The 14,352-nt window shown below is 37.0% G+C and overlaps 1 protein-coding gene across 1 annotated transcript; it reads right to left on the minus strand.

Moving 5' to 3' along the window:
* Positions 1 to 1,791: 1,791 nt before the first annotated feature.
* Positions 1,792 to 14,267, minus strand: CDC45 (cell division cycle 45). Its single transcript, XM_053993831.1, has 19 exons — positions 14,169 to 14,267; positions 12,885 to 12,944; positions 12,494 to 12,586; positions 11,909 to 12,046; positions 11,176 to 11,325; positions 10,176 to 10,231; positions 9,553 to 9,601; positions 8,885 to 8,946; positions 8,442 to 8,492; positions 7,439 to 7,558; positions 6,959 to 7,090; positions 6,484 to 6,582; positions 6,033 to 6,194; positions 5,689 to 5,827; positions 5,240 to 5,323; positions 4,656 to 4,774; positions 4,117 to 4,193; positions 3,445 to 3,511; positions 1,792 to 2,790 (listed from the first exon to the last, which is right to left on the minus strand). Exons 1-18 carry the CDS (start codon positions 14,217 to 14,219, stop codon positions 3,447 to 3,449), a joined length of 1,707 nt encoding a protein of 568 aa, XP_053849806.1. The 5' UTR covers positions 14,220 to 14,267; the 3' UTR covers positions 1,792 to 2,790; positions 3,445 to 3,446.
* Between the last annotated feature and the right edge of the window lie 85 nt (positions 14,268 to 14,352).

Genomic DNA, 14,352 nt, shown 5'->3' on the forward strand with positions numbered 1-14,352 from the left:
CTCTTTTGGTTTTTTTCCCTCCTAAAGAGAAATAGGAAAGGAGGTAAGAATTCTTATCCACTATGCAACCTTGATATTGGTAAGTACAAGTCTATTAAGTCATCACAATTCTTTCCTAGAAGGGGATTCACTGCAATTCCAATCAAACCAGGTCCTTACTGTCCAATTTCAATTATGTTTAAATTTATCACCCCATAAGAAAACCAGCCATGAATCACTGAGCAGGAATGGCATAAACCAGCTTGTTCAGCTGCTTCAGTACTTTGGTATTTAAGGATTTTCAACATTTTATTTTGTTAAAGAAAAACGAAAACATTTTAAAGGATTTGTTTCATACTGCTATTGTTCTCAGATTAGCAGCAGCAGAAATATTTAAAGAACTGATTAGGAGGCTGCTATTACAGCAAGCAAACACTGGAGGAGTTGCTGCAGCTTCAATATAATCCTTAGGGAATGCTTCTATTTGCATTCAGACATGGCTAGGTGGAATATGCACATTTAAGAGGCTAAGCTGATTTCTCAGTGCTCTATTTTAAAATGAGTCATTAGAGCCACAATTTCTTTTTGGGATAATCAGTCAAAAGCATAATTATCTCTTCAGGCAGAGATGTCAAGTGACCATTTTACTCAACCTACACAAATTTCAATGGGCCACTCAAACCACCAAGTTACTGCTGCTGAATGAAACTGCTCCACAATCTCCTCATACAATTATTCTCCAGGTAGTATTAACACATTAATCAACAAATTCTGTAGCCTAAAATAAACTACATAAGGAGCCTCAGATTCTATTGCCCACACTGTAAAATGCTGACATGCAAAATTTTTATCTATTGGCAGAGACTTCTTCAGGTGTCCATGTAGATTTAATAACTTTATTTTTACACAGCATTCCACACTCCTGACTGATTTATAGCTACATTTGGATGACCTGGGAATCAGTTCAACAGCTGATCAATTCTAAAATTTGCAAAAGCATTCTGGGCACTTCCAGCAGATATTGGGAAAAATTGAGCATTAAAAACCAGCAAAAACCAACCAACAAAAAAAAAAAACAGTAAAGGAGAGACAAGGAGAGTTTATGCTTTATGTTACACGTTTGGTTGAAGAACCTGGCAGTAAAGCAATTACCAACACATCCCAGCAGAAAAACTAGCTCCCACTTCTCATCTTCCCAGTATGACAGAACATGCTGAAGCTAAAGGGTGCTTGTACCTGAAAATTTGTCCATTTTTCAAAACATGGCAGTCACCTAGTAAAAGAAGTCTTAAATATATGATAGGGCTGAACTAGTTAGTAATTCAATACTGCAGAAATGGCAGTGATTATTTTGTGATAAATAAATTAATTTCCTACACTTATCTGATTTAATTTAATTCACTGAGCTGTTTGCAACTGAAAGATAAAGTGAAAATATTTAGAAGTGCACTCCACTGTCACAGAGACTTGTACCATTTACATATTAATTGGCCTGGCATTATTTGTTCAAAAGACAGCAGAAACATCTGTGTTTCCATTTCCAGAGACCTGAAGCCCAGCAAGGTAGTTCAGAAAAGTGACAGAATTTTTGTATGCTGTGTAAAACCCAAAATGTGCTGGTAAGGTGCAATATCATTTATTGCCAATACTACCTAGTAAGCATGCAAAACCAAATTGCTTTATCTTAGGAAGCACAATTTTTTGGCCATCCCAGCTTGGCACAGGGATTTTATTCAGATAAGGTGACAACATATAAAAAAATTTTAAAAATCCAAACCAACTTATTTTTTTGAATAAAAATAGATAGTTTAATTAGGTTTCTGTTGGCTACATTTACATCACATTTAATATTAAATTAATCTGTATTAAAATATGTACAAAGAATGATGTAATGATACATAACCTCTATGTATTTGTTACAATACATGAAAACATTGAAGTCACAGTGAATTCAGGCAAACACTTTGAATAGAAGAGCATTCCACATGTACACATATACACAGCCACCAAAGCTCAGCAGGGTAAGGCCAATGAGCCATTTCATATGGCCAAAGTGAAATGAAATCTGCTATGGAACACGATAAGCTACCCTGTCAATATTTATAGTGCTACACTCTACACAGAATTATCATAGTACTTCAGCCTCCTTCCAGGAAAATTATTCCCAGAGTCAAGCTACAAGTGACAATACAGTATCACAATGCATGACTAAAAAGGTTTTATTGATACTGGCATTCCCTGGATTTTTCATTTGGTATTTGGCAGTTACTCAGTATTTGGATTTTAAAAACCCTGAAATCTTAAAATTCCTCCCATGAAACAAGTCTTTCAATTAAACTACAAGACTTCAATCTGGTAATACTAAAAAACATTTTCAGCATTCTAGAACTTCAAGGAGAGTTTCAAATAGTTTGTTTAAAAAAATAAAAAGCATTCAAGACAATTTTAAAAGTACAATTGAACAGTAATATAAATATGGAACTTCAAAACCTATTTTTTGTCATCAATCAAAAACTGAACATCACAAGAGTACATCTACTAATAAAAGCAGGCTTGATAAATAGAAATCCAATGTACAAATACCAGGTGACAGCCTTTGCCATTACCAAGGTCGGATGTTTAGAAAAAGAAGTGTTCAATATCTCTGTGCTGAGATCAAAATCTTTTTGACCTCCCAAAAGGCATAAAAACACCAGTCCAGGCCTGTACCAGTACCTAAGATACACCAAAACTGCAGCACCATGGGAACATCCAAAATCATTTCAGAGGGTCTCATCCTCAGCTTCCAGCACAAGGAGCCAAAAGGCACCACTGCATAACAAGAGCAGAAGACAAAACAATCAGTAGTCACAGTGTAAAGAGAGAAATAAATGGATGCAGAAATCCTGTGAGGCACGCATGCCTCTGCTGTCTAACAAGCAGCTTTGGACTAGAGTGCAGCTACTTCACAACTAAATTCTTATATCCCCATCTCTGTTCCAGGTAAAAACTACACACCAACCTAGGCTGCAACCCTAACACTGGGAAAGAAAAATGCAAATTCCACATTAACATCGAAGCCAGTGGCACTGCTATGGCCAAATTCCACCCTGAGCTCAAACAAGCCATCACAATTAAATGAAAGTAATAGAGGATCAGCTACAATTAAGTTAATGTTGCCATTTCTCTTACAACACACACTGATGCTCCTTTTCCACTGTAAGTTAAAAAACCACAAAAAGTTAGGAAAAATTAATGAGAAGCTCATGGATGATGAAACTTAAATAAATCTCTTAAGGATGAAAAAATTTTGCTTGCACATTGTCTGCCTCCTCCTCCAAAGGAAAACAGTTGTCTTTGTAAGAAACTCTTAGCTTCAATTTATATTTTCACTAAAAGTTGCCATATTTTTAAAAAGTATTCTACAGATAGTGGCAGGTTACTCGATTTGTAATAATTTTTAAACTAATCCTTACTGTGTCTTACCTTTAAGACAAGAGAGAAATGAGTGCATCCAGAAATTTGCTCCGATCTTCTGTCTTCAATTCAATTACTAAAATATGAAATATTTTATTACAGGATGCAAATAACTGAAAGATATATCAGACATCACCAGAAGATATACCAGGTATCTTCTCTTGAAGAACAATAAGCCTGAGAATACCAATTTATATTCTTACCCATCTTTAAGAAGGAGAAGCTATTTGGACAAAACGCAAAGGACATTTTAAATTTTTTGCTTAAATACTAGCAAACTAATTTGTAGGTGCTCACTCCACAGCAGAGCAAGCACTTCTCAAATCTAAGAACATTTCTGTGTATGTTCAACATGCATAGATAGATCTTGTTTAAAAAGCCTGTCTCTTTTTTAAGCATGTCTAAGATAGGCTGATTTCACTTCTTAAGTGTCCCATCAATACCGCGCTTGGTTTGGCCGCTAAATTTAAAGCCTTCACAGATAACATCGTGGACTGTAAAGTGAAGTGCACGTGTGCAAAGCAGAACGCGCTGTCTCAGAAAGCCAGGCTGGCTGCTTTGTGCTTTGTGCAGCGGGAGGCAGCGCTGTGAGCGCGGGCCGAGCCTCCCGCGGGCCGCGCTGGGCACAGACCCGCAGCGAGGCCCGCGCCAGCACCGCCCCCTGCGGGCCCCGCCACTCACTCGACATCTCGAAGTGGTTGTGCAGCGTCCGGGAGCTGGTGCTCTCCGCAGCCTTCTCGAAGGCTCTTCCAAAGAAGCTGAGGCAGGAGCAGAAACACGAATGAGTGCCACGGGAAAGGATGTTTACTGAGGTAGAAGCGAGAAACTTCTTCCTGGCTGAGAGGTGGAAATGGCTTCCAGATGTTTTTACAGGTGCCGTGTATTCAACACACACCTCACTTATTCATGTGCAAGAATTTTACATTGGGGGCTTTTAGAAATGAAGTCATGGGCCATATGGTAAGAGGGAAGGAAAAGAAAAATCCTTGCAAGGATTGCAAGATCCTGCTTTTAAGAGGGAAGGAAAAGAAAAATCCTTGCAAGTACTGCAAGATCCTGCTTGAAGATCTGTATCCTCTCTCAAAGTACCTCATGCCTGTTGTATGCAGAAGGTGTGTTTTTGAGAAGGATACAATTCAAGTCAACATAGTTTTAAATAGGTAAAGGAAAGATATATTTGCTTCAGAGACAGGTTTAGAATTTGTAAACACTTTGCTTACTTCTTTTTGTCCGAGCTTTCTGTCTCTGGAGGAATCCCCACCATGATCACAGTTCCCTGTTCAACATCCATGGGTGCAGCCATGACCAGGGGCAGCAGCTTGCAACGCTTGTTTTTTGTCTGGAAGTCAGAAAACTTCTTAGTTACACAAGGTTCAGAAAGCAATTTAATATCAGCTCTTCATGTGAGATAACATTACAAATAGCCACCTAAGGATACAGATATTCTGCAGCTCAACAGAAGGTGGTTTCTTTACAGGATCTCTTAACACACTGTTCCATACAATAAAAGTCACTTTAAGGACTAATAGAAATTTCAGTGATGTACTCTCTCAAAACTTACAAAATTACACAAATGTTTAGATTGTTATTATCTTAGTAATGAAAACTCAATGCTATGAAGTCTCTAAATAGGAATCTTCCCTAGAGCAGCATTCACAAATATGCTAAAATCATCCAATCAATCAGCAGAAAAACATTAATAGTTTCCTATAATGCTTTTAATAATCAACTGCAAGTATCTGACAGAACAGTAAGTACTACACCAGCCAGAAGTTTGTGAGTCAAATGCTTTGGATCTACTTACAGAGCAAACAAATGACTTCAGTAAGTATTTACTAAGCAGACATAGAGACACTGGCTTGGAAAACAGTTTCACATCTGGTGTGCCCTAGAAAAAGAAGAATTATTTCAATTGAAACCCAAGATGATTCTTACACTTAATTTTATTATCTACTAACAAGTCTAGAAGCTGTGTGTGGCTCAAAGAACACTAACAAGAACCATTACAATACAGGAGGTTGAGCTCACCCAGCTTTGTAGCAAAGCCCTCTCCCCTTTATGAGGGGTGATTCTGCCTTTGGGAAGTTCAGAGCAATGTCAATATTGACCCATCAGAGGACAGCACAGTACAGAGAAATAGGTTCTTTCTTACAGAGTAATTCTTGCTGTGCCAAGCACTTAAGGAAACTGTTATTCAAGGATGATACAGTCAAAAAAGAGAGTCAAATGAGAGCCCAAACACAAAATTCTGACCTCCATGAGGGAGCAATAGAGAAATGGCCCCTGGGAAATGACAAGGTTGGTGCAAATACAGCTGGCCACTGTCTGCTGAATGGCACGTAGCTGCTTTTTGGCTAGGTCTAGTCCTTGGTGCAGCTTGTCCAGGTTACCCCTGCAACAAAAAGAATAAAAACAAATACTTCCTTAGTAAAACAAAGTTTTGCACATAAAAATTATATCTAAATACTATTCACAGGGATATTTTTATTTTTTTCTTCAATAGCTTTATGAAGCAACAATTCATATTTTAGATCCATAATCCCAATATATTGCCCTAAATAAAATTGCTAAATACTGAAGAGGCATATTTTCAGTACCTGGAGAGACTGTCCAAAGCCTTAATGAAATTAGTTGTTTCAGGCCCCTCTTTCTCTATGTTCTCCATGAGAGAAGTTGTTGCATAAACTATGTCACTTGCTGAGAACTTATTCTTAAAGCCAAAGTGAATACTGAAAGTCTGAATTCGCAAATCTTTCATTCTGCAAAATGAAATAAACCCAGGAAATGGATAATAATAACAAATAAACATTAAGATAATAAATAATTAATATTATCAACATTGACCAGCTGTCTCCCCAGTATGTTAATCTTAAAAACATGAAAAAAACCTTATACTAACATTTGCAACAAATCTAGTGTTACTTTGTCAATGTAAGAATCATATTTTTAAAAACAACATATTAGATCTTCTTCATACAAACATATTTGAACTTAATTGAAAAGTATTTTCAGACAAAACAAAATTGTTTTTTATTTAAAACAATTTACCCAAATTTGTTTGCAGATTCTTCAATCATCTCCCGAAGATTTTCTTTCAATGACATGTCCATGGAATTAAACTTCTGTTTCACTTGCTTCAAGGGCAAACTAAGAAAAGAAGGAAAAAATTCATTGACAGGGATGCCAGAAGAAACAAGTATTTTGCATTTTTCTCATAGGACTTACAAAATTATTAGATAATTTAGCAAGGTTAAGTCTAACTTGTATGCATGTTTTTTCAGTCATTGAAAAGTGAATGCAAGGAAGCAGAGGTTACTTTACTGAGCTGCCATTCCATAAAAGCATACAGCAAGTGTTCCTTGTAAACCAATACACAAGTTGTGTAACTCAGAGACACTGCCTGCCACCTATTCAGAGCCCCACAATCATATTTAAAAACCAACAGCTCGAATACTTGCAAGCTTTATTCTGAATATTTTCCAGTAAGTAATTGAAAAAAATGATCCAAATTTTTATAACTCACCCCATGTCAGCCAAAAACTCCTGGAGCCTCTTTTGTCCTTGTACAGACCAAAGCTTGAGGCTGGCAGAGGTGTAGCAGGTGTTACAGAGACTTTCATAGAGAGACCAGTGCTGGTACAGTGCCAGGCGTAGGCTGAGCAGGAGTTATGGCAAATAGTTGCAAACACAAATATCCTCTGACCCTACAAACTCCACAAGCAGGAAAGGATTCAGCTGCCCTGACATATTGTATGTCTGTGCTGCATAAAATGCATTGAGAAGCTCAGCTGATGGAACCCAAGAGTAGCAATGTTGACTTGTAACCAGTTCTGAAAGGTTAGGCTGAACTGAAGCCCCACCAGCAGCTGAAAGAGCAATCCATGCACAACAAAACATTTGGATTTCCCTTATTTTATTTCCATTCTCAGCAGAGATGGTGCTGGGATTTTTTTTCCCCTAGATAAAATCTCCAGAGGAGTTCACCCCAGACCTTTAAGGATACTCATATTCAAATGCAATTCTCATGCAGTCAATGGACAGAGAATTCTCCTCATCCTCGTTGCGGTGGTTGTGGCGGGACACGTGGCGCTGCAGGATCCCAATGTCAGTCACGTACTTCATTCTGAAACAAAAACAAGTTTGTCACTTCACCTTCTGCCTGGGAATTTTTGTTCTTGATTACAAGAAGACAAAAATGCTTCCTAAAGTCTGCAGCATGAAAACCATGGATACATTTTTAAACCCTCCCAACTCATTAAATAATGTTTTTTCAATATTCATCTTTTCACTCAGGCAATTAAAATAAAAAAAAACCCAAACAACCCAACCAACCAACAACAACAAAAAAAAACCCCAAAAAACCAAAACAAAAAAAAAACCCAAACCACAACAAAAAAATACAACAAAAACAAAAAATAGACTGACCAAAGAAATCAGTTACTTATTACACTTATCTATTTTAAATGTCCATGTATTAGTAAAAATTTAACATCAGAATTTAAGTCCACACATGTAATACTAGAATTCTGATCTTATCTAGTAGGAAATAAAAAAAGAGGAAAAATATCTGAAACTTGTTATCTAAAACTTAACCTTGCTAAAACTGTAAAGGAACCTGAAGGATATAGAACATACAAAAGTTTCTGCCTTTAATAAAGCTGTATCAAGTTAATGCTCAGGTAAATTACCATTAAACACAATTCCTCCTAGATCAAAAGTGATTGATTTATAATTTGGTGAAAAACAAAGTTAGCTTAAAAATTCTAAATAATATAAAATATTTTTTAAAGATATATATTCCTATTTTTGGAAGGGAACAGATCACATTCAGGCATTAATAGATTTAATATCACTGTTAATTACTTATATCTGTGATAATAATACTCTTATGTTTCCTGATCTCTACTAATTACTGCTAGTTACTCCCAAAACCTAAATTTTAAGAGACAAATAAATAAGAAAGAATAATAATAAAAAAGATAAACTTTAAAAAAAAACTTTCTTACTGAGTGATTTTATCTTGGACCCACTGATCTGTTAGGCCAACAATAGCCCACCTAAATTTTTTTTTTTAAAAAAGAAATAGAAAAAAAGGTTAAACCAACAAATATTCCAATAGGGTATATTATATTTAACTCTCTCAGTATGTAATAGAACAATTCAGAAACATTGTTTACCAGCAATACAGAAAAGTTAAGAACAAAGTTATCTATTATTATTCCCTCTTTTGCAGACATACACATATAATGCCATTCTCCCTTTTTCCATGCAAAATCTGTTGTGGTTTTTAATTCATTTACACAGATGCATCCTCTAGTTAAAAACAAGCATCCACTCCCAAAAGAAACTGGAATCTCATAGTGAAACCAAATAATTTTGGGAAATCTTTCCTGCCTTTGTGGCCGGTTTAAGCTTCCAATCTCTATAAAAAATGATGATGGAAACCTACCACAACATGTCATTCAAGTCCTTAGACATGATCCATGCCAGATCAAACATCACCATTGCAGACTACAAGAGGGAGAAGCAAAAAGACAAATGAACACAGGACACAGTTCACGAAACAAATAGAACAGCTCAATCTGCCAAGTACTAGCACATGTTACTAAAGCCCTAGAGATCACTCTGGAGTCTGACAATCTGCCAGCTTCTTCCTAAGATATTAAGTAGAAAGAAAAATATTCTAGAGAGCTCTGTAAACATGCATTGTATAGAAAGCAAACACTTAATAAAATATAAATAATCAGATAGGCCAAATGACAGAAAGAACAGTTTGATGTCCTAAGTGCTGTGTTTGGGACATCCTGACACTTGGAAAGACAAACAAGCTCCCTACATGCTCAAGTATTTTTGTGACAGTATTTGTAAATAGGTAGATACCCTTGCAAAGATCTAAAAAACAGCTATAAAACATTAAACTAAGTTAAACTATTTCTACATATACGATGCAGTTTTTATATATAACAATATGATACAAAAATGGTGAGATGCAATAATACTATTATGAATACTATTATTAGATAATTATATAATTGTAATAATTATAACACTGGATATTGTCCAATTACCTTTACACTGTCACCTTAAAGTTTTATGGCAAACAGAGTTTATACTTACTGAGGTTCCATGGTATTCATATTGTTCGTAATCAAAAAGAATTTCTCGTCTAAAATGGGGAAAAAAACCCAGATTTGACTAAGTGGTGAACTGGTCATTGGAACCAATTAAAAAAAATAAGCCAGAAAAGGTGATTAATATTTAAATTTCATTTTAACAATTAAAAATATTAAACTTGGGCTAGAAATTGTTTATCTGCAAGGCAACTAGACTTTAGTAACAATGTGAAAACCACACTGAAATGTACTCAAAGCAAAAAGGAAAAATTTTTTACATCACTATTCCTTAAATCCCAGTTTATCTGATTTGCTCCTGCTCATTCCTATTGACTACAGTGGGATTGTAAAAGTAGAAAATAGAAGGACAGACAAGGTAAGAATATTACAGCTGTTTGAAGTGAGCCAATGCACCTATTGGTAATCAAGTTTTAAATTACTATTTACAATTTCCTCCATTTAAACATTTTATTTTTATACACTAAATATCTCTCTTAACTTTCTAAACAAAATTATAGCTAAAGCATCTTGCAAATCACAGCTTGGTATCTTGTGTTTGTATTCTTAACACAGTTTTAATCAAAGAATGAAAGAAAAAGAAGCAACACAAAAAGCCCATTTACACACCTGCGTGCTTCCCATTCTCGCCTTTGTCGCCTTTTCATCGTCCTCTCTATTACCTCCTGTAAATTAATTTCCAGGATGTTAAAAAGCTAGAAAAAATATTCTCATAGATTAGCATCTAGATACCTCAATTATTAAACTTCAATTTTAAAAATGTAATTAAAATTTTCATTTAAAATATTTATTTCCCTTAAAAAAAAATATATTGCCATTAACAGCATCTAAGGAGAAAAGTATTATCAAAAATATTTCCAAGGAACACACATAAGATCTTTGTGAAATATTTAACAGATCTGAGAACAGCTTTTGTGTATTTGTAATTTTCTTTTGAATTGGATAGCTTCTTTGGCTTAGATAGTGCCCTTCTTATATTACTAGGGAAAAAAAAGTATAATGCTAATGGGAAGATAACAAAGATAACATGAAATATATATTAAATCTAAGGATGTCTTTATATTTAGTTGTCCCTTAATGTTGCTGGTCTCATGCCTTTGTTTGCTTCTATAATATAAATAGAAAATATGCTACAAGTAACATTGCAAATCATATTTCATGTGTACACTTAATATACTTTTGTTAGTTTACTGCTGCAAGCACAGACAAAATGCATTGCTAAACTATTTGTGAGCTTGTATCTACTCAAACACTTTTTTTGTAAAAGGAGTTCATATTTAAACAAGTTCTGTTGCTAGACTGCCAAGCCCACAGCACATATTAGGAGATAGATCTCTCCAATTCATTCATTATACAAAGAATTATGCATAAGTAAGTTCAAAACAGGTTTGTTTTTTTTTTATTTGGAGAAAATATTTCTGTGTAGTTGAGATAAATAAATATTTTGTTTATGTGAAACTACCTGTTGTTGTAGACTATATTTAAATCTTCCACTTGGATTTGTGACCTAATGGAACACAATTTTTAAACTCAAATATTATTATGATGTAAAATATATGTAATAGCAGTGTTATTTTTCTTCCTTTCAGAACACAGCTGTGAAACAAACCTCTTCAAAACGTCTGCGCTTCTCCAGGGGTTCTGAGCCGTCACTTTCATTCTCTGAGTCCTCTTCCTCCTCCTCCTCCTCCTCATCTCTGAAGATGTCATCGTAAGCAGGAACATCGAGATCATCATCTTGCTTGACTAACAGCTTAATCTAGCAAGGAGAAAACTGTATTTTAGAGTAAGTATCTTATTTAGTGAGCAAAATGCACTCTTGCTTAGAAAATAAACTAAAAATTCATTTAGGTTGTATTAATTCCTGGCATAACAAAACATTGGTTTTTAATACAACTACCATACTGATTTATAGAAAATAGGAGTAAAAATCCATATTGCATTGTTAAAGCATTACTGAAAAAATTATCATTTTAATGCTTGTTAAAATAAAATAATTTATGCTTAATACTTAAATCCTAGGTGCTGCTAGATGCTGAGAAATAATACATGTCACATTCTGGAGGGATGTTTATCCTCTGATTTATGGTAGATTGATTTATAGCAACAACATTAACAAGTGCTTACTGCTGACAACTACCACATTGCTAACTTTAGACATTTCACTACTGGAAAAATGATTTTTTCTGGTCATGTACATTACTACTGCAAATATTTATTTACTAATGCTGCTTTCTGACCTACAAGCTAATGTTCTAACCAGTTTTGCAAGGACAGAAAAGCACTACAGTGCTCACCACCACACTGTGGGGAGGTTTTTACTATGGAAGAAAAGCTTTTACCTGTGTGTCATTGTAAACATTCACTACATTGATCGGTCTGTGACTGTCACATACAAAAAAAAATGTGTCTTCTTCAGGCTGCAAGATTTCCAGGAGGTCTACATTAGCACCACAATTAATAAGAACAAAGTATTTGAACTGCAAACAAAAGCAGAAAAAAAGAAGAAGCTTATTACTTAAATTGCCAGGAAACATGGAAAACTGAAAATATGTTTACAAAGCCCACAGAACACTCATCATTGCCAAAACTTGTGTTTACTCTCTGATATTTGATGTCTCTGAGGCAGATTTCTTTTAAAAGGCAAAACACACAATTTGGGGATGTTGGACGTCCAATACCTGCACCTTTATATCTCAAAATCTGTGCAAACTCCATTTGACTCTATCAACATTATAGCACATTTGTTGGAGATGATGTTAAAAACTTGACAAGTTTATTACTGATATGTTAAAATGCAACCACAGTTTTAAGAAACCACTAAAAATAATAAGCTTAAGTGTTGACATTTTAAATTGGGGAAGGGAAGCAGTTTATCTTTATAAAAGATGGGCTACATTTCAAAAAAATTTCCAGTATTTTTTCACCTGATCTTTATGCTCCAGAAAGGCAGTTTCAAGCTCTTGCCACCCAGCCACTGGCACGAGTGTGTATTGCACATGGTCACACTGGAACAAAGCCTGCAAGGAAGCAACAGCTGTGAGCAGAGGGGAGGGGAAAGAGCCTCTCCTGCAATGCTACACCAGGCTGTGAGTCTATTCCACACAAACCCTTAAAATAAAACATCCCAAATAACAAATCTGTGTGAGCTCTGAGACCACGACTCACCAGTTTTCACTGCCATAACTCATGGAAACAAATGTTACAAACGCAGATTAAAGCTTCCCCCTCTCCCCAGTTCACACCCGTGTATAGGATCCCAGGGCACACAGATTTTCTCATACTGTCAGCCTGAAGTGACAATGAACCAAGACTTACTTGGAGTATTTTACAAGCACACAATGCATCAACATCTGAAGCAACAAGAAGAAGAACACGCTGTAAAAATAACGAAATAATAGCATTAATATAGGTGCCAAATAGAGCGTGCCGGTACACGAAATGCATAGAACACTGAGACACCAGAAATTCAGATAGAAATCATCACAAGCATAAAACAAGATTGCTTCTGAATGGACACCGCAACCAAAATTAACCAGTTTGGATATGTGTCAATATTAAAAACAAGCAACTCCACATAACCAAAATGTGTCAGCTCCTTTAGGGATAGGTAATTACTCAGACTCCTCTGAACCCCACATACTTTTGAAGTTTCACACTTAGTCAAACCCCACAATTATTTTCATTGTGTTTAGAATGGACTTCGTTTTCAGCACAGATTTGGAACAGTTTTAACTAAAAAAAAAAATCTGTAGCAAAAGCAAGAGCAAGGCAACTCAGGAAAGAAATTCTTTCATCTAAATGAAGGTTGGCTGGTATTTTTTGGGGGCAGCAGGGAGAGGTTGGTTGGTTCGGTTTTTGTTTGTTTGTTTTGTGAGAGTGTTGTTTTAGGTCTTCGGGGAAAGGTGTTTTGAGATTTTGCTCACAGCTGGAGAAATTAAGATAAATGCTTTCATTTGCACAGTCCATAATATCATTTCATTTGTAGAAATGCCAAAAGACTGTCCAACAAAAGCTTCACCACCGTACCACAGGGAAAGGAGTTAAGCAAGCCCTGGGTTAAAAATACAAGCAGCAAACAGATATGCTACAAGACTGCAGGAAATACATTAAAGATAACAGAAAACAGTATTTAGTGTCTGGGCAAATAACACCAAAACGGTTAAAAAGATATTTTAAAAAATGGTTCAGAGATGTCATGGTTAAGCATAAGATCCAGAACCCACAAGAACACTTTTGTGGAAGGAGGCGAACCCTAAGTGAAATCCCCGGCGAGACCTCACCGCGGTGACGCTGCTTTGTCCAGGGTTCCCAAGGGTAGGGAAGGGGAAAAACACCCGGGAAAGGGATTTTTACCACCCGGGTGACTGCCGGACCCGCCGCCCTCAGCGCGGCCGCCTGGCCGGTGCTCCCCGCCACCGACCCCCGCCCCGCAGGCCCCGGAGCACCGCAGCGCCTCAGCCACCGCGGGCAGAGCCGGGGACGCCCCGCACCGACTCTGCGCCGTGAGGCGGCGGGAAGCGCGGCAGTCCAGAGCGGGGAGAGCCCTAGGGAAGGCCGCCCCGCCCGCCGCTGGCCCCGGTCTCGGCGCGCTGCCCGCACCTGGGTGACGATCAGGTCGTAGAACTCCCGGCGGCAGTCGGAGACGAACATGGCGGGAACGGGAGCGCGCGGCGGGAACGGGCGGCAGCCGCAGGCCGCGCCCGCTCAAACTGGGCGCCAAACCAGCGCCGCGCCTCATTGGTCCGCGCCTCACGGAGCGCTGACCAATAGGAACGCGTCCACC

The sequence above is a fragment of the Vidua macroura genome, chromosome 18 (assembly GCF_024509145.1).
Source record: "Vidua macroura isolate BioBank_ID:100142 chromosome 18, ASM2450914v1, whole genome shotgun sequence".
NCBI lineage: Eukaryota > Metazoa > Chordata > Aves > Passeriformes > Viduidae > Vidua > Vidua macroura.